A 21012-nucleotide genomic window follows, 5' to 3' on the forward strand; every position below is an offset into this window, starting at 1 on the left:
ATTCTAAGAAAGTAAAATCTAACACTGAAAGACATTGATATATCAAGGATAAGAGAAAGCTATATGTAACGTTAAACTGGAAAATACACACAAAAAAACTTACAGTTGTGAAAGAGCTCTGTTCCGTTGACCAGGAGTTCTGTTGTTTGGGCCAATGTGTCGAAATAGCCAATTTAGACAACGGACATTTTGCGCCGATTTTTTCAACAAAAACGTTACTTTCTTTGCGCTGTTTGTGGATTTCAAATGTTCTTACGTCATGGGGAAATCACGCTGTGATTGGTGGTTTTAAACGTCGATCCACGGTGGCCCCCAATCAGCTTTTCGTCTCCTGTAAACACATTTCGCGCAACAATTCACACAGTTCAGACAGAGTAATATCCTCAAAACACTTTACGAATGCTGTTTTGATAATGTTCCTCTTTTACTATGGAACATTATGCCAATATTTTATAGGTTAAAATAATTCTACAAATCTGTTACTTAAACAGCTTCCCTAAAATATCCTTAAAATGTTATGAGCTTTTGTTACACATCATATTATGAGATTTTGTCATCTCAGGCCAATAATGTCCTCAAAACATTTGATGAATGTTGCTTTGATAATGTTCCTCCTTTGTTATTGTGCTAATGATTTATAAAAGATAACAACATCCCTAAAAAATCCTCAAAATGTTTCTTGCAAAATGTTCCACTTTTGTTAAAAAGTCAATTGAAAGGAATGTTTTATTGAAAACATCTCAGGACTAAATAATATCCTCAAAACATTTTGCGAACGTTGATATGATAATGTTCCTCCTCTGTTATTATGGAAAATTGTACCAATTGTTTAATTGAGAACATATAATCTGTTATCTCAACAACATTCCTAAAACATCCTCAAAATTTTAAAGTTATAATGTTCTTGGTTACACGTCACATTACAAGAACGTTTTATAAAAAATATTCATCATCTCTGGCCTCAATGATATCCTCAAAACATTTTACGAACGTTAATTTGATAATGTTCCTCCTTATTATGGGAGATTGTGTCAATGTTTTATAAAAGATCATTCTACAAACTTTTACCTCAACAACATCATGAAAATGTTACATTTAAAATGTTCTTGCTTTGTAAACACGTCACATTACAAGAACATTTTATAAAAAACACTCCGTCAACTCAGGCCTCAATGATATCCTCAAAGCATTTTACGAACGTTGATTTGATAATGTTCCTCCTCTGTTATTATGGAACATTTTACCAATGTTTTATTGAGAACATTGTATTATCTGTTATCTCAACAACATTTTCAAAACATCCTGAAAATATTAGTTATAATGTTCTTGCTTTGTTACAGTTTTTTACAAGCGCTATGACAATTTTTTCAATACTTTTAACAAATGTCCTAAACTCTTAACACACCAACACACCTACAACACACAACTGGCAAAACAGTTAATTTCATGCTCAAAATCACACATTGTAAACTAAACTCCAACACTAATTTTCAAAATACAATAATACACTAGCAACAATTCACTATGTCTACCAAAAAACTGCAAACATGTCTCAAAATCAAATAATATTTCAAAACACTAACATGTTCTCGTCCATCAGGGAGATTTAGTCAAACACAGCACAATGTCATAAAAACACTAACATCAGATGGAATTACAGAAACTGCATTATTTTATATGTGTCAGGACTGCCCTTATAAAACAGACATAATATTTTATTGATCATAGATTGTGTTTCGCACTGCAGTTTCTTTTGAAGCCTTTCTACATTTTTGTTTTGTTGGGTTTAGGTCTTTTGCTGCAGAAATTCAATAAAAAAAGACCCATCTCAGAGTGCTTTAGAATGTACGGTTGCTGTAATGAAAATACGAAGACAGAGACAGAATTGCTGCTATAAATAAAATAAATAAAAATAAATTTATAAATTTGCATAATTCAATCAACTGTTTCTCAGTAACAATAGAATAAAATACAGTGGATATATTTGTGTTTCAATTCACAATATAAACAGCTGTTTCCTTGACTTTCGCCTGTAAGGTTAGGTTTAGAACATGGTGTTTTCTGTTCTGACACACAGTGTTAAAGCATTGGTAAATTTGCCAGTAAAAATCCATTGTTTTGGTCTTGTTTGAGCTTGTGTGTTAAAGAATTTCAAGCATTTTAAATTTGTGTTAATTGTATGCATTTTGTGTTAAAGCAACACGAAATGTGTTAATAGTATAGCTTACACACTGACGGATGTAGTGCTAACTGTGTTAAGAGTTTAGGGAATTTGTTAAAAGTATTGAAAAAGTTGTCATAGCGATTGTAAAAAACTGTAACACGTCACATTACAAGAACATTTTATAAAAAACACTCCGTAATCTCAGGCCTCAAGGATATCCTCAAAACATTTTGCGAACGTTGATTTGATAATGTTCCTCCTCTGTTATTATGGAACATTATGCCAGTGTTTTATTGAGAACATTGTATTATCTGTTATCTCAACAACATTCTCAAAACATCCTGAAAATGTTACAGTTATAATGTTCTTGCTTTGTTAACGCGTCACATTATAAGAACGTTTTATAAAAAACACTCCATCATCTCAGGCCTCAAATGATATCGTCAAAACATTTTGCGAACGTTGATATGATAATGTTCCTCCTCTGTTATTATGGAACATTGTACCAATGTTTTATTGAGAACATTGTATTATCTGTTATCTCAACAACATTCCCAAAACATCCTCAAAATGTTACAGTTAAAACGTTATATCTCAGTTTACATTTAACCTTACAGGAACATTATTTGAAATGAGAAAACATCCTTAAAACATCCTTTGAACATTACCTTCAAATGTTTTCTTTAAAACATTAACCAAACTTGAAGGGAATGTTAGCCAAAGTTCTGAGAACGTTCCCTGCTAGCTGGGTCTACACCAGACGCCGGCTCATTAGAGATCTTCTCTAGAGATGACTGAGTTCCATTGTTTTATTGCAGGGGGTTTGATCTCAGCTTTATATCATTATGAGTCAGGAAGCTCACGCGTGACAGACTGCCGTAAATGCGCTCAGGACTGTTTGCCGAAGCTGTGGATTACAGGTAATAATGTAAAAAGCCACCTACAGGTCAAAATACACCTACATCTTGATGGCCAGAGGGTGAGTTATCAGCAAATTGTCATTTTTGAAGTGATGGCTGAACTATCCCTTTAAGCAGTCGCCCAGTCTCCCTCCACGCTCATGGGAGTGACGTTACTACTACAGTGCAGTAGGTGGCCGTAATGTTCCAAAAGAGCTATCCACCAAGAATAAGAAGAAAACCGAAAACGCAGGATGTCTGAAAAGGGTATGTACTATGCCTTTTTTTTTCTATCACTTAATACAAATTTTAGGCTGTACATTACTTAATTTTTCTGTTTAACAAACCTAGCAAACCTAGTCCTCACGAAATGATCTTTAGATCTGCTACATTACGAGAACATACGTAATCATATGAACACGTCCTATACAACTTACATTAAAACCCATTTTAAACGCGTATAGATACAGTTTAAACGATGAAGAGAGTTACCGGTATATCACAATTATGTAACCTTTAAAATATAGTAAGACGCTCGTTATCTTAACACTAGCCAAGGCCTGTAACCACACACCCCTCTAGCCCTTTACATGAGTTTTTAAGAGAAGCTCTGAATGTGTCTACAAAAACAGCAAAATATATACCTCTCAAAAGTCTGTTCGAAATCGTCCACTCAAGGACAGAGAAACATTTGCTTGACAGATTGAATTAAACAAGCTAAAAAAAAAAAAATGAAACAGATTCTAAAGATTAAAGAAGAAAAGTTTAGGCTTTGTATTAGTGTGAGTGTGCCAAGTCATGACAAGTCAAACTTGTTGGTTTTATAATTCAACTTCATTGCATTGCAGTTTCGATTTAAACGTGTCTCTTTACTTCAGATCTCTCTGAAAGTGATACTGTGGTCTGTCAGTGTATTGGCTGCAGTGGTGTGGTGTGCTATTTGTGTCTGGCTTATGTCTGAAGTCCAGCAAGGTCACTTCTTTGGCCAAGGCTACAGTCACGTAAAGACGCTGACTTCCCACAGTTCCCTCTTGGTAGCGCCTTTATCCAAAGTCTATTATCCCACCTGGATGGAGAACAAAAGCAGTGCATTTAATATGGTTGAGTTTTTCATGTTTTTCTAACTGCCTTACTCCTCGACCTTGATTTGTATTAGTCAGTTTCTGCCCAGAATAGAAAATGAAAGTAGCCTTTATGTTTGCTGAGTTGCTTTCTGTGCTCTTCTGTGTATGACACAAGATGTTAGGAACAAGGATGTACATGCAGTGACTTTAATATTTTTTCATTTCAATTTTAAAATAAATAAAACATTTTATTGGGGCATAAAGTAAAAAAGTAAAATGTCAGGATGATCCAACTGATCATAATATTAAGAAAAAGTCTCATAAAATTGAACAAAATTCTTGAAAGGAATACCTTACTAAGTAGTTTCATATAAGCTTTTACTGATTTTTCTTAGAAAAAAATATTTTAACAAAAGTAAATTGTGCTGTGTTTAATATGTCTGTAAAACATTATAAAAATATCTATTTGTTAATGTAATGTTAAACAGTTGTCTCAATGTGGGGGGCACTATGATGAAAGAGCTTTTTCTGGAATATTAAACATGTGGTTTGCAAGCAGATTTAAATATGCTGAATGTACATCACTGTTTTCTGACAGACACTGAAACCTTTGATGTAATGGAATTGGCAGAGCATGTGAAGAAACAAAGGTGGTGGAACAAAATGTTTGGCAAAAATCAATCTGGACCAGCTGCTGAGAAATACTCTGTTGCAACACAGTTGGCCATTGGAGGAGTGACTGGCTGGTAAGTCATTATATGAACAGTGATGTACATTGAAGCACTGAGTACAGTATAAACAAACCTGTGTGTCTTTCAGGTGTGCAGGGTACTTGTTTCAGAAAGTTGGGAAGCTTGCAGCATCAGCTGTAGGTGGTGGCTTCTTTTTGCTCCAGGTAAATCGTAAAAAAAAAAAAATCAACCAAGTGCTTATCATAATTGTTGTTTTGACTGTTTAAGCACCGTATAACTGTATAATCTTCAAATGTACTTTCAGATTGCTCATCACACAGGCTACATTAAAGTAGACTGGAAAAGAGTTGAGCATGATGTGAACATGGCCAAGAAGCAACTGAAGCTAAATTCAGACAAGCCCCCTAAAGAAATGAGAACAAAATTTAATGAGGTAAGAAAATACGACATTTTAGTATGTAGGGGTTGGGTAAAATACAATCAGTCTAAACATAAAGCAACTTTTTTTGTGTTTTTCTCTCAGTTGCCACAACTGCAGAAATGAGAATTTGTCAGAATTTTGTTTAATGTGTTTAATTGGCATGCCAACAATATCAAAATTGTCATAAAATAGCATTTTCTTTAAGCAAATTCTTAATTTCTGGTTCTTTGAATAAGTACAGCAATTTCTTTATTCAAAACACATTCATGAAACACGAGCAGAACAAATTTTTGTGTAAATTGTGTGTAAAGTGGTTCTGGCGTAAATTTTGAAAGATTCATTAAAATGTTCGTATTTTCCAAATGTTAGTTGGTACGCAAGAAATCTACACCTGCTCCCAGCCACGCGTAAATAGTGCGCTTAACACCCGAGCGTTTTGCTAATTAATAAGGCTGCATTTTAATTCACCTTAATCGGGTACATATTTTCACTGCATTTTGAAAAAATTATTATATATAGTAATTACATACGGTTTTTCTTATTATGAGAGCCAGTAATAGCATCTGTGATGGTGGTCCTTCTCCAATTTTAATACGATTTTTCCGAAGTGAACTAATTCGTTTTTTGGTCTCCAGCTTAATGTCGAACCATTTTCTTCTCACTTCTGGGAATGTTCGATTAACAGATGAAACTCCATTGACTGCATCTGTAATATGCTGCCAATCTTCCTTTTTTTTAGGACCCGATACGCCACGTACGCTTGTAAATAAAATGTGGCGTTTTGAATGAACTTCTGATAATAAAAATGCAATTTCTGCATCTGTTTCTTTTTCATTCGCATTCATGTCATAATATGATGCCCATATATAGTTGTCAGTCGGATTTAATGGGCGGGATTTATGGTTATTGAGAATGAACGTGCACGCGCATCCCATTTACGACTGATTGGAATTCATTAACACACACACACATTTCACTATCACATCTGACGTTTACGAAGTATTTGTGAATCAGGAGAAGAGTTTTCGGGAAGGTCTCTTTACGCGCAATTCACTCGCATATTTACTCGTATATTTACGAATGTTTCATGAATGAGACCCATAGTGTGTAAAGGCTAATGTTTCATGTATTTGAGGAGTGGAGAAGAGTGTCTTAATCTGGTATTTGCAGTCTAGTCATAGCCTATACAGCCTGTGTGTAACACTTTGCCTTTTATAACATAAGCTTTTTTCCAAATGTGTATATATATATATATATATATATATATATATATATATATAGTGCGCTTACAAGTCTGTTCATCAAATGAATCCGAATCCCCATGTTAACATAGGAATGGTTTCTGAGCTTGACACTAAAATATGTCACACCAGGCGATCCCAGCGGCTTGTGATAACTGCATCATTTCAATACTCCAAAAGATTACAAAAAGTTGCAAGTTTTAGGTTGACACAGACAGCAGAGAGTAGACTGGACACATGACTGTTACATGCATGTGACATGCTTGATGTTTTTAAATGCAATAAGCGAAGTACTCGTGCAGAGAGAGCCGCTTCAAGGACAATTCAGTTCTCTTCCGCAGCTTATATGGCCAAATACACACTAAATTATGTAAAAATGCCCATCTTGGTGGTTTGCGTAGCAAAGCACGCATGTAACAATATATTGGTTCTGTGCAGCTCTTAAAGTGACAGCAGCCTAGTAAACTTAAATTCCGTCTGTGTGCTTAATGTTAATCCAAAAAAGCAAAAGACAAAGAGAAAATCACTCAATGCTCTTGACTGAATAACTTTTGTAGATTTAATCAGTATATATTTAAAGGGTTAGTTCACCCAAAAATGAAAATTATGTCATTAATGACTCACCCTCATGTCGTTCCAAGCCCGTAAGACCTCCGTTCATCTTCGGAACACAGTTTAAGATATTTTAGATTTAGTCCGAGAGTTTTCTGTCCCTCCATTGAAAATCTATGTATGTATGTACACTGTCCTTGTCCAGAAAGGCAATAAAGACATCATCAAAGTAGTCCACGTGACCTCAGGGGGTTAGTTAGAATTTTTTGAAGCATCGAAAATACATTTTGTTCCAAAAATAACAAAAACGATGACTTTATTCAGCATTGTATTCTCTTCCGGTTCTGTTGTCAATCCGCGTTCACGAGGCCAGTGACGCTGCTGACGTAAGACGCTGCTGACGTGTTATCTGGTGCGTCTGTGTATTCGGGTTCAAATAAATATGTCTGGTTAAAAAAAAATGCAAGTCTTCCCCTGTGTGGAAATCCTTAGACATGTTTGCAAAGATTGTTTTGTTTACAGCGTGCGTCTCCCTCAGACTGTAAACGAAGCTCGGGCGCACCAGATAACACGTCAGCTCGTCTTACATCAGCGGACTGTTGAACGCGGATTGACAACAGAACCGGAAGAGAATACAATGCTGAATAAAGTCGTCGTTTTTGTTATTTTTGGAACAAAATGTATTTTCGATGCTTCAAAAAATTCTAACTAACCCACTGAGGTCACATGGACTACTTTGATGATGTCTTTATTTCCTTTCTGGACAAGGACAGTATACCGTTCATACATTTTCAATGGAGGGACAAAAAGCTCTCGGACTGAATCTAAAATATCTTAAACTGTGTTCCGAAGATGAACGGAGGTCTTACGGGCTTGGAGCGACATGAGGGTGAGTCATTAATGACATAATTTTCATTTTTGGGTGAACTAACCCTTTAATTCATACAGTGAAGACTAAGCAGTGTTTTATTTTTACATTTAATCAAATTTGGTTGTTAAATAAACCTAATGTAGGCCTACCTGAAACCCTAAACCCCCTGGTTCACAGTGACGTTAAAATGACGTGTACTTTTTATGTAATGCTACAGTAAAACACTGCTGTTCAATTTATGTTGTAGGGATGCTTTCTTCTCACAAAAAAGATTGTGAAACATGTAGGCTATAGGTTGGTTATATAATTTTCAGTTTTTAAATCGACTTAAATATAACTAATTTATTTTACACACTTAAAGCATTATCATATCACATATTGCATAATTTAACGAGTTATGACACATTGCATTTTTCTTTAATATCACGCAGCCCTACTTCCAGGTAGATTGTTACCATCGCCAGTTGATTTAAACTACTTAATTATTGCCCAGATAGTGGAAAATGAGTCTTCCAACATTTAAAGTATTATCTCCAAGCCATTTTTGATTTGTGCAGCTAAACAATCTTTTGTCACACATCATTACTGTATTCTCGGATGATGGATGACTTTAGGAATTTGGTCCTTGTCACTTCATATTTAGAGCCCAGTTAAACAGGAATCACTGATCACTGAGGTGAACTTAAAAACATGCCACATGAATAGGAATATAATTCAGTTAGATTTCTACTCGTTAGAATTTGTAGGGATGCCAATAATTTTGGCACACAATTTAGAGAAGAACTTTTTTATATTCCACATTAAAATGTGTATTCAATTAAAGGTTAGATTTTTGTGAATATTTTAAATATTTTGTGAACATTTTTAATATTAGAAATTGCTAAAACAAATTTTCAGTCAGTTTTGCTCATTTTTACCAAGGGTGGCAATATTTGTGTAGCCCACTGAATTCAATTTTATTGGAAAACTACAAACCGGCAGCTTTAAGGTTTGCTGTTTATTTTTAATTTTTATTCAGCTAAGAAGTCACGCCATGATGTATCGATCTCCTTTTAGTCACACGTCTTCATGTGATACGAATTCGCAGGTCAGAGTTTAGCAAACTAGAGCTTGTGTTTTCTTTGTCCCACATTCACATGCATAAAAAGAATGGAAGTCAATGAAACGAAAAATGTAATGTGTGACCATCCCTTAATCCCTTAATGTCATTGATTTACAGCCCTTGAGTTGAATTGCGTCAAATTTACTCTTTCCATATAGGTGCAGGTATTTGTCAAGAAGAACATTGTTCTCACAGGGGGCTTTGCTGGAGGATTTCTGCTTGGCCTGGCTTCATAGGAGCTCTCTCATTGAGGATGTCTTCTAACTATGTATACAACAGATTACAGCTTTTGTCTGATATTGCAGCTTGTATTTAACTCACAGCTTGTATTTAACTCAGCACTTCTTAGTTCTCTATTTAATAGGTTATCTGATCATAAGAAAACATTTAAGCTTGTTAGAATGTATGGTTTCAGTTTTTGAATGTACACTGTTTTTTTTTTTTAGTTTGTACTTAACACCTGTTAAATGTATTTGAACATTTTGCTGTATATTATTTTGGAACAATCAATTTCTGAAAAATGACTTTAAAGTCAGTTTATGTTAATAGTTGCAACATTTGAAACTGCCCCAGTTAAAAACCCATATCTTAACTTGCAGAAATATGGTTACTGAGCTATGTACATTTAACTGTACAAACTTGAGCAATTTTTGTAATAAATCGGGACATTATTTAAAAGACCAAGGCTCAATAAAAGTTGCAATTTTAACTGATTATGGCAGAAATGTTAAATGTAAATTGACAATCAGGTTTTAAACATTGCTGGTTTGCCTTTTTTCTCTTCTTTCTATTGCTGTTATTTATGTAATCCATCACTATTTTGCCAAATTACAGCTAATGCTTACTACATCGTGATATGATATTCTAGTTTCTTTTTGATTTTGTGATCTGAGTTTCATGTGACTAATTATAGAAATCCCTGCTGTATTTTCAAACTTTAGGAAATCTTAACTTGACCAACTGGTGTTCAGTGTCACTTAAATAAAATATGAAATGAACTATAAACATATAAAAAAAAGAAATGTACTCTGATGGACACTAGATGTTAAATTAATAAACAATATTCTCACTAAACTACTACTAGGTTGAATACAAAGTGACAGCCAAAGGCAGCTCACTGATTAAATGAAAGTTTAAATTTTTAATATATTAGAGACAGGAGAAGAATGATTGTTAAATCCACACAATTACATAGTCCGATAAATATGTATTTCACATGTCCTTGAAAGTCTACATTGATCTCTTGCAGCAAGTATACACACATACATATCCTTCTATTGAATTAATGTCTTTGTGTCTTTTGATTTGTGTTCCTTGGTAAATCCAGAGCAGCAGACAGAGTTTTCATGGACTTCGCAACACTTCCTCATGTCTCGAATCACATCCTCACAAAGCATTTCAATGTATTTGTTGGCTGTTAAAAATACAAGTCACAAAATGGTTAAATGCTTCAAATCAACAGCATGCGATTCATGCATAGCAAGGTTAACTTAACATTGCTACCTTGTAAACATTTCTGTATGGCACAAGCCTGTTTTTGACAAGGATCTTTTTGTGACATCTTATTTTAGGATATGAACAACCAAGCTCCAGTTTCGAGGAATAATTCCGTCAAACACTAGTAAACACAGCAATGACGTCACTGACGTGCCGCTGACTTTGCAACTGTATTTATTCCGGTTGGAAAACAAGAGTCTTCCACACTACTGCGTTTTCGTTTAAAAACGGAGACCTTTTGCTACGTTTGCACCTCCCGTCCACACTAAAACGGGAAAAACGAAGACCCAAAACGGAGAAGTTTAGAAACGCTGCAGCTCCGTTTTTCGTTTTGAATCTCCGGAGGGCGTTTTAGTTTAGACGGGACAAAACGGAGGAGTTTAGAAACGATGACGTAGAAGGTCACGCTCGGCTCTATGATTGGGTGTCATCACCCATGACGTATCCTTCCCTGATTCGTCAGCCACCCATCACATGTCCCGTCACCGGAAGAAAACAAACAAAAACATCCTGGACTACGTAGCTGATGTTAGTGAGTGCAACATGGATAACGAATTACAAGCGTTACTGACTTTGATGTCTTTGTTAGCAGCTGTTGTGCAAGCAAATTCTGCATTTTACAATGCTATAACTGCCTACATGCGCCGGAGGCAAACTATTATTCGAGCGATCTATGACAATTCCCGTGTGCAGCGGCGGTCCATGAAAAGAAATCTCTGGTCTTCGACATTTTCTAATCTTTGCAGAGGTAGCTAACGTTACTTGCTTCCTCATCAAATCTGTTTCCTGTTTACACCGGCACGCGCATGCACAGTGTTGGAGAATGGTCACGTGATCCGAGTTTTCAGTCGTTTTAATGTGGACGGAGATCAATTCTAATACGCAGCTAAAACGCTGGTGTGGACGGAGATCGTTTTCGTTTTAATTCTCCGTTTTTAAACGAAAACGCAGTAGTGTGGACGGGGCCTAAGGAACTTTTTATTCTAACGAGCCGACTGGTTTTATGGGTGGCACTTCCGATTTGGGGAAGTTCCACTCAAAAACAGGGCTCTCAAGAGACACACGCATTTCAACCCGTTCACACGCTCACACGCCACACCTTGTATTTCTCACGCTGAAGAGTAAGGGTATGGCGCTTACTCCATGCCAAAATCAAACATCCGAACTACCGACCGAACGTCTTGTACTTTTGAGCGTCTTACCGAGCGGGTGACCCACGTGACGACCTGACGTGACGTCAACGTCTTGAAATTAGCAGTTTTTTTAACCATGCAAGTATCCAAGCTGATGTGTAAAGACTATAAATGGACATGAAAGGCAATACATATAAATATTGTACCCCTAAAACAACACTAAAACATTTCTCCTGAATCCTGTGCTTGTGAGGCTATGTGTTTTACTTTCAAAGAGCAGAAATACTGTAGGCTAGCCTATGAATCTACAGTTTAAAATATTTAATAATAGATAATAAATGTTATGAACTTAAGACCTATTTATGCATCTTTATTGTTTGTGTTTGTTTGTTTGTTTGTTTGTAAACAATGTTGTGTTGAGAATAAGAGTTTCTGTGTTGGAGTTTTGGGGGTCACCTGTGGATTGTAGTAGCACCTCCTAGTGCTCCAATAATAGGATATTCCAGAAATGTAAAAGCGACTACACTTTACTGTAATATGAAATATTGTTACTAGAAGTTTTATATAGCATAATTAAAATAATACTGGCTATTACCACACAGCATCATTGAGTCAGGAGACTGAAATAAGAGGTTAAAATGAGATCAGATCCAGATGGATTAAGCTGTGATAAAAGATTTGCTGTTTATTTATTTATTGAATTTGAATGTTACGTGTAACAAAATGCTTTCTCTGTATTCAGGTTTGACTGTAATAATAATGCAAATATATATATATATTTTTATTGACTCTTGTGTGCATGATCTGAAAGCACCTTTTGATTTTGAGCACAGATACAATGGTTTTGAGTAATTTTTTTTTATTATTTTGAAAGAAGAGTCAGATGTTCTCTGAATGTAGTTTGAAAATTTGTTTTTGTGTTTAAGGTTTTGAAAAAGTGAATGATGGTTCCAAGAAGTGTTTCAGGAATTCAGGAAAACTGTAATATAGATTAAAAACATGCATACAAGTTTTAATAAAAAGTTAATCTAATCAAGCATAATCTCAGTCTTAATAAAATTAGCCTACTAAATTATCATTATCTTTCACAAATAGACATCATAAATGTTAAAGTGAAAGGTTTATTAAAAACATTTGTATAAGAGTTCTAATATTACATTTAGATATAATATAGCAGTGCTAATCAGCTGAATATACTTTACTTTGTAATTAAGGTTCGTTGATTTTCATGTCTACCACATATAAACAATGAGGCAAAACGAAATGATTGATTATTTCCATAAAATCATCTTTAACACGTTCCTACATGTGCTTACGTGTTGTTAACGCGTTCCCATGGCGACCGGTCGTAAGTGCGAGTAACCGATGGTCTTCCCAACATGTTGTTTACGTGTGAAAACACGTTGTAACACGTTTGTGTTTTTCTTACCTTAGTTTAACTTCTTATGCTTCTATTGTATCCTCTAACTAGTCCACATTTGATTATTGGCTGATTTAGAAAGTTATGTGCTGTGTATTATTAAAAGTTAAATATAGCAGAGGCTATTAGGCTAACAAACCGGGCATTGACGGCTAATTCGGAAAAGCACGAGATATTCCACATAATTTTTCTCTATCTCCCATTAAAACGGAAGTTTTAGGAACAGACAATGTCTCATATTTCATGGAAATACGCTTTAACACATTCAAATGCAGCGAAAACTGCAGCCCTATCTGCCTTTGTATGCATATAGGCTACAAATCAAATAGACTATGAATTAAAAAGTCCATAGCCTAGGCTACTGAACATTTATATCAGACAAATTGATTTTACAAATGTAACAATTGTGGTCTCAGATAAATATAAACATGTTTATTCCTACTCTATAGAGGTTAAGATATGTCTGAATCTCAGGAAGATATCTTTGATCAAGTAGATACAGTATCTCTGTAAATGCAAATAAAAATGATGTTCTTTATTTCATTCAAGACCTTACACCAAAATCAACTTGTCTTCTATGGAAACTGAACATGTGTTTATATTGTATAACCTCAATTAAAACATCCAGAGCTGACTATGAAAAATCAGATTCTAGCGGTTGAGAACATAGGCAGGTCCACTGTAAAGGTTGAATTGTAACGTATACATCAAAGTATTAACTAAAATAGGTTTATGTTATACTATTTTAATATTGAACAAACTAATAAATACATATTTTCTGTAGTGACAACTCCCAATATTGATATTTTTGGCAGCCAACTTAAAAAAATTAATTAATATTTATGCAATAATTATGGTACATTTTTCCCATTAAAAATAATACCAAAAAATTTGTTTTCTAATTTAAAAAAAAATATTTTCTAATTAATGCAGTATTTCAGATTAATATAGAAACTAGGCCTTTTAAATTAAATTGTTTAAATCAGATAGGCGCCATAAATCAGATCTGTTGAGAGAAAATAAAATAAAACCTGTAATTTCATGGTGTTACCACTAGATGCCAGTATAGCTCTCTGGAAAGGCTTGTTAATTAGTTTTTGGACAAAATTACTTACTTTTAAGCTGTGGATTTGAATGTATTTTTTTTTATTCTCAAATAATAGGCCTACTTTTTGTCGAAGTTTATAAAAAATAAATAAATTTTGATTTGAAGTGTACACGTTTTTGCATTATTATTACAGTCAACCCTGAATACAGAGAAAGCATTTTGTTACACGTAACATTCAAATTCAACAAATAAACAGCAAATCTTTTATCACAGCTTAATCCATCTGGATCTGATCTCATTTTAACCTCTTATTTCAGTCTCCTGACTCAATGATGCTGTGTGGTAATAGCCCTACCAGTTCATTAGCGTATAATTGTGAATTTTATAATTCAAAACAGAAAAGTTTGGTCAAAAGTGACCGAAGAGCACCATGACAGTATTGACTTTTTTTTACTTGTAATATTTTTTGGAAAAGTAAATTCATTATTTTAATCATGCTATATAAAACTTATAGTAACAACATTTCATATTACAGTAAAGTGTAGTCGCTTTTACATTTCTGGAATATCCTATTATTGGAGCACTAGGAGGTGCTACTACAATCCACAGGTGACCCCCAAAACTCCAACACAGAAACTCTTATTCTCAACACAACATTGTTTACAAACAAACGATCAAACAAACAAACAAACACAAACAATAAAGATGCATAAATAGGTCTTAAGTTCATAACATTTATTATCTATATTATTAAATATTTTAAACTGTAGATTCACAGGCCACAACAGTTTCAAATATAAATGTATACATGTATAAAAAAAAAAATTTTTATTATTATATACATTTCCAAAGATATAAATCTAATATTTATATTTATGAAAACCTTCTGGATCAGTTTTTTGTACATTGTACATTGATTGAGCAATAAAATTAACAATAAAAACTAGTTAAAATGATTATATTGGTCATATTAAGACGTTTGAATGTCTGTATATAGGCTATCCTACAGTATTTCTGCTCTTTGAAAGTAAAACACATAGCCTTACATGCACAGGAAAAATGTTTTAGTGTTGTTTTAGGGGTACAATATTTATATGTATTGCCTTTCATGTCCATTTATAGTCTTTACACATCAGCTTGGATACTTGCATGGTTAAAAAACTGCTAATTTCAAGACGTTGACGTCACGTCAGGTCGTCACGTCGGTCACCCGGCACCCGCTCGGTAAGACGCACAAAAGTACAAGACGTTCGGATAGACATTCGGATAGACGTTCGATCGGTCGTTCGGATGTTTGATTTTGGCACGGAGTAAGCGCCATATAAGGGAACTTGTCCCGCTATACAATTAATGGACGAGGCGCAGGCAAACGGAGGGAAGTTGTCTGCCGAGTTCATAGCATCTGTCTCGAGTTATACAGAGTTAAATGCTAGCTACCAGCCAATCAGAAATTAGAATTAGTTGTTCCCGGGTAAATTATGTGTTCCCGCTGCAAGCTCGTTCGTTACTAGACAACACGCGCACACACGGAGTGGAAGTTGAAAGAGCACGATTTGATGAATGCGGTTTGGGGACATCTTCATTTTTTTTTTTTTAGCATTTTGATTTTACGATTCCTGGACGATATCTCTTGCCTGTGATCAAAGACAGTGAGAGCTGATGTTGAGGAGTATAGCCAAATTCGTGCTAAATTATTTTTGATGCATTCAAAAACTCTCCAACTGCTTTTAAAGAGGTCATCGGATGCAAAATACACTTTTATAAGGTATTTGCAAATAAATGTGTCTTTGCAGTGTGTGGACACAATCACCATGCAATGAAAAAAATCCATTCACTTTTTTTTAATCCTCAAAAATCCAAAAAGTTGTTGCTCATTATCATTTAAAGAGACATGCACCGAAACGGGTCACTGTGAACAGAGCTGTTTTTGAAGAGGTAAAAAGGGTGTTGTTTTACACAACCATTGAGAAATTTTAACCAAAGTATGTTACAAACTTTACATGAAGACCCAAAAGAATCATACCAATTTGTGGAAAATGGGCATCCGATGACACCTGTAAAGGTGACCGGTTTAGGTCTTGACATACATGCTCAGGGCAAGTTGTTATGACACAATGTTATGTACATTGAGCACTGATGTTCAGTTGGCTTGTTTGGGGTCAAATTTATTTTTATTTTTTCAATAAATATGTATTTTTTAAATATAACTATTTATTTTATTTGGATGAATTTGTCTTTTTATCAGATTTAACAATTGTTATAATTTCCATTTTTGCTGGTCAATTATAAACAATAGGCAAAATTGAACTGCTAGCAAAAATTGAAGCGAATTTGGTTGGGTCGAGGGACCGCTGCTGCAAATATTTGGGTGGCTCCTCCCTTAAATCTCACTCTAAACTTTTGATAAAACTTGAGAGCCCTGCAAAAAGGCTCGAACTAATGTCAAATCATAAGGTTGCGCTACAAATAATCATTATCCGCCAGTTTGACTGAAAGAGCTGTAAAATTTCCTTCACGTTCATGTTCTCAGTCAGGAACATACAAAAGAATAAAGCATACAACAGCAATAAATAAATAAAAATAAATAAATAAAAAAGAGAGAGGGGGCCATTACATCACATAAAAATGTTCACATGAAGAGATCAAAGGCAGAGCAAATCCTAACAGTCCTTATAGCTTTCTTTTTATAGATACTGAAATCACATTGAAATAATTTTCCATTTCTTTTAAGAAGACAGAAAAACCGGTTTACAGTTTGAAAATTTGCAATTGTGGATGTAAAATTTGCTTAGGATTTTTTTAATTAATAAAAAAACATATTTTCGTTTGTAGTGTCTGAATCAAAATACCCAAATATAATGTTTCTTATATGTATTGAAAAGCCTGCCACAATCTCACTCTTGACAAATACACCAATATCATTCCAAAGCTTCTGAGTATAGTGACATGACCAAAACAAGTGAACCACTGTTTCATCAGAATTTAAACAAAAAGAGCATGTTAGCTCAATGTCAGCTTTAAATCTTTGTATACATTTCTTAACAGGATAGTGAGCATTCATTTTAAATGTATTGTTGAGGGAATCAAAATCAATAAAATTCAGACCACCATTATTATAAAAGTTTAATATGACTGATTTTTCACAAACACACACACACACACACACACACACACACACACACACACACACACACACACACACACACACACACACACACACACACACACACACACACACACACACACACACACACACACACACATTAATTCTTAATTTAGAAGTGGGCTTATCCACAAAAAGAGACTGAGTTGCATAGGCCAGACGAGACAGAGCTAAGAAATTAGCTAAGTAATTGGTAAGTTTTGGTAATAGGTTTGAAGTTTGCCGAACATATCCATCTTTAGTAATTTGTATACCTAGATATGTTTCGCTATTTTTAACATATCCTCAATTGAGCAGTTTTTAATTGGTAGCATTTCACATTTCTAAAAATTTATATTTAATCCAAAGGCTTCAAAAAAGGACTGAAGAATACCCAAAAGCCACTGGAATTTGTGACGAATCATTTAAGAATAAAGCTATATCGTCCGCTAATTGACTCATTTTTATTTTAGAGTTGCTACCCTTTAAAGGACTGCTATTGATATGTGCGCTAAGGAACTGTGTTGCAATTAGGAATAGGTAAGGGGAAACTGGACATACTTGTCTAACCAGGAGAATAATGCTTGGTATTTTAATGTGACGTGGAATGACAGTCTCTTTTCTGCACGAATGTTACAGAATCCACAGGATACAGAAAGATCAGTTTTATTGGATCACTAACTTTGTTGTTGTTGACAGTATTTTTTATTATAAATCCAAATCAATTCCCAATTAATATTCTCAAAATGGTTATTCCAATGGTGTTTATTATAAAAAGTTTAAGGACAATGAGTCAAACCTCTAAAAATATATCTATTATTATTTGTTTATATTAAACACCATATAACAAAACATACAACCCCAAATCCAGAAAAGTTGGGACATTTTGTAAAATGCAATAAAATCATGAATATGTGATATGTTAATTCTCTTTAAAAATCCTAGTACTTTTGTCAGTTAAATAAAGGTTAAAGTTTTCACTGACCAATTTAAATGTATTTTGTAAATATAAACAAATTTAGATTTTTATGGCAGCAATACACTCCAAAAAAGTTGAGACAGAGGCAAAATAAAAGTGAAAAGATGATCGATCCAAGTTAAACTCTTTTGAAACAGTCCACAATAAGCAGGTAAATTGACTAATATAGGTGAGGGGATCGTGATCGAGTGTAAAAGCAAACCTCAAGTTCTCAGTCCCAAAGATGTAAAGAACCATCCAGACTTTCATCAGCGACAGGTGCAAAAGAAAACATCTGTCCTGTTATTGGGATGCATCAGTGCAAATGGCATGGGTGACTTCTGGTGAGCCCACCAGAAGCCGTCTCGACAGGTGGATTCTGCCGGGGCGTCAGCAGTCCCCTCGATAAAAAAGACCAGCACCATGCTTTCCCGAGGTGCACGCCGAGCTGACCAAATCATTGGCCCCTGACTCTGCGCGCTTAAAGACTTCAGCCTCCGCAACGCTCTCAACTATCGATGGCGCTGAGGAAGAAGGGCTACAACACGTTGCCCCCCCTAGAGGAAGCTGTGGCATCTCTGCCCGCCCACCTCTAGCGGATGGAGAACTAAGGCAGTGCACCCATCCAAGCCCTGCAGAACGACATCTGCCCTCGCCTGTCGCGCTTACACCGCCGTCGGCCAGGCTGCATCGGCTTTGCACACTATGGCTATACTTCAAGTGTTTCAGGCCAAGCTCCTCCGCTCTATGGATGAGACTGGCCTGGACCCTGAGGCTTTTGGGGACTCGCCACTGACTTGGCCCTGTGCGCCACTACAACCACCGCCCTGGAGATGTTTTAACTGTAGTAAGTGTGCCTGTTACAAAACACGCACCCCTACAATCAAACGCTGTTTTAACAGTGACCCAAATAAAGCACAAAAAAAGGAACTTTTCAATTAACCCCCCATATAACTGCAGTCAATGGGCCTGCTGTAAGGCGCGCACCACTGCAGAAAAACGCTGTTTTTACAGCAGCTCAAACAGAGCAAGAACTGAGTGTTTTCCTAACAGCCCCCCTCAGAGTTCGGCTGGCTGGAAATGTTCAAAAATCACTCACCAAGCCCGTTACAAGGCATGCGCCACTGATAATAAAAGCTGCCTTTATAGCAAACCTAAGCACACTAGAAAATAATATTTTTCTAGCTCCCAAAGTTAGGGCGGTCGGGTCCCCGTCACACAGCAACCCGCCCCCAGATTTCATTCAACCCTAGCCACACGGGCCGAGGCCTGGCAGGCCACCCCCGGGGTTTCAAACTGGGTAATGAAACATAAAAATGAGGCTACTCGCTCAAGTTCGCTTCCGGCCCCCTGCGCTTTCTCACAGTAGTCGAGACAACGGTGGGAAGCAACGCAGCTCGCGTCCTTAGCACCAAAGTCTCAAACCTACTAATTAAAGGAGCTGTCGATACAGTTCCCCCATCATTAAGCGAGTCGGGGTTTTACAGTCACTACTTCCTCGTTCGGAAGAAGGACAGTGGCCTCAGACCAATTCTAGATCTAGACACCTGAACAAGGCCCTTATGAATCGGCCATTCAGAATGCTTACAACCAAACAAATCCTCGCGCAAATTCGCCCAGGGGATTGATTATTCTCAGTGGATCTGAAAGATGCCTACGTTTGTAAGACTGGAAAAACTGTAAGGACTTTAAGAGAGGGCCACTCTCTGAGAAAACAAAGGAAATTAACATTTGAACTCCCCCTCATGCACTATTGAGACGAAGGTCTCACCTCCCTCATCCTAATCTACATTTCTCTCCCCCATTCTTCATCCTGGCAGAGATCTCCCAAACTCACACAAGAATCTAAATGGTTTAATGTGAATGATTTTCATCAAGGTTTATACATGTTTGGTATTATTTGAAATGTCTCGGTGCGACTGGTACAAATGTCTCATTCTCAAAGAAGTAAAACAAAAGGTAATAAGGTTTTTAAGAGTTTAGGAATAACTGGCACACAAAGGAATGTGGTCTCTAGGCACTCCCAAAGGTGTAAATTCATGAATGCTAATTTCCACTATTCTTAGCAGATGGTCAACTTCTACCCCCAGTAATGGTGGGGGAATACAGTACATTTCCACTAAACTCAAGTTTTACATATCAAATAATGTCTGGCTATATAATGAAAATGCAACGAGAGCTCAGGGCTGTTTTCTGTATTCAGATTAGCCCGTGTGGTTGAAGGACTCTCAGCTCACGTAGCCATACAGTGTCGGGTAAAGGATTTTCCTCTTTGTTCTAGAACATTTGATGGTTTGCATTGATTATCTTTCAATTGATTATGGAATTGTAATAATACATTTACCTGACATAATAAATTGTTATATTTGATTATTCTAACAGACTTTGACTTTATTTTCATTGGAGTTAAAAGGAATAGTCAAACATTAACGTATATTTAATGATGCACAGATATTATTGAAAAACCTTTTCATTTTATGGAGTCAGATGAAACGAGTTAATACATAAGATAAAATGTATTGCATTTAACCAAAAATACTTTGCCACGAGAAAAGACAGTAACACGCAAAGACCTTCACCGCTAATTCGAATACCGCCATTGGATCGAGTTAGACGGCCTTACACGTTCATATCCAAATACCCCATCACCACAGTCCATTCTTGAGATTCACATTCGGAAGGCAGGCTTATCAATATACGGTCCTACTGTTTGGTCTGTCTCTGGCACCACGTACATTCACAAAATGCATTGATGCTGCGCTTATTCCTCTGAGACAGCGGGGAATGCACATCATTAACTACCTCGAT

At 35.8% G+C, this 21012-nt stretch overlaps 2 protein-coding genes across 2 annotated transcripts; one reads left to right on the plus strand and one right to left on the minus strand.

The window, feature by feature from the left end:
* Positions 1-3201: 3201 nt before the first annotated feature.
* On the plus strand, positions 3202-10080 carry fundc2 (fun14 domain containing 2). The gene is made up of 5 exons (XM_077197275.1): positions 3202-3330; positions 4726-4873; positions 4947-5022; positions 5124-5252; positions 9165-10080. Exons 1-5 carry the CDS (start codon positions 3318-3320, stop codon positions 9240-9242), a joined length of 444 nt encoding a protein of 147 aa, XP_077053390.1. The 5' UTR covers positions 3202-3317; the 3' UTR covers positions 9243-10080.
* A 113-nt stretch (positions 10081-10193) lies between these two features.
* On the minus strand, positions 10194-10635 carry cmc4 (C-x(9)-C motif containing 4 homolog (S. cerevisiae)). Its single transcript, XM_077197276.1, has 2 exons — positions 10510-10635; positions 10194-10420 (listed from the first exon to the last, which is right to left on the minus strand). The coding sequence occupies exons 1-2, from the start codon at positions 10565-10567 to the stop codon at positions 10281-10283; spliced, it is 198 nt and encodes a 65-aa protein (XP_077053391.1). The 5' UTR covers positions 10568-10635; the 3' UTR covers positions 10194-10280.
* Between the last annotated feature and the right edge of the window lie 10377 nt (positions 10636-21012).

This window comes from Siphateles boraxobius, unplaced genomic scaffold, assembly GCF_051911475.1.
Source record: "Siphateles boraxobius isolate OS27281-9 unplaced genomic scaffold, OSU_SipBor_1 11, whole genome shotgun sequence".
Lineage (NCBI taxonomy): Eukaryota > Metazoa > Chordata > Actinopteri > Cypriniformes > Leuciscidae > Siphateles > Siphateles boraxobius.

Coding starts and splice junctions, on each gene's coding strand:
- cmc4 (XM_077197276.1), bottom strand. CDS start 10,567: ATGTCACAAAAAGATCCTTGTCAAAAACAGGCTTGTGCCATACAGAAA. Junction 10,421..10,509: donor CATACAGAAATGTTTACAAG/GTAGCAATGTTA, acceptor TATTTTTAACAG/CCAACAAATACATTGAAATG.
- fundc2 (XM_077197275.1), top strand. Junction 4,874..4,946: donor ATTGGAGGAGTGACTGGCTG/GTAAGTCATTAT, acceptor TGTGTCTTTCAG/GTGTGCAGGGTACTTGTTTC. Junction 5,253..9,164: donor TGAGAACAAAATTTAATGAG/GTAAGAAAATAC, acceptor CTTTCCATATAG/GTGCAGGTATTTGTCAAGAA.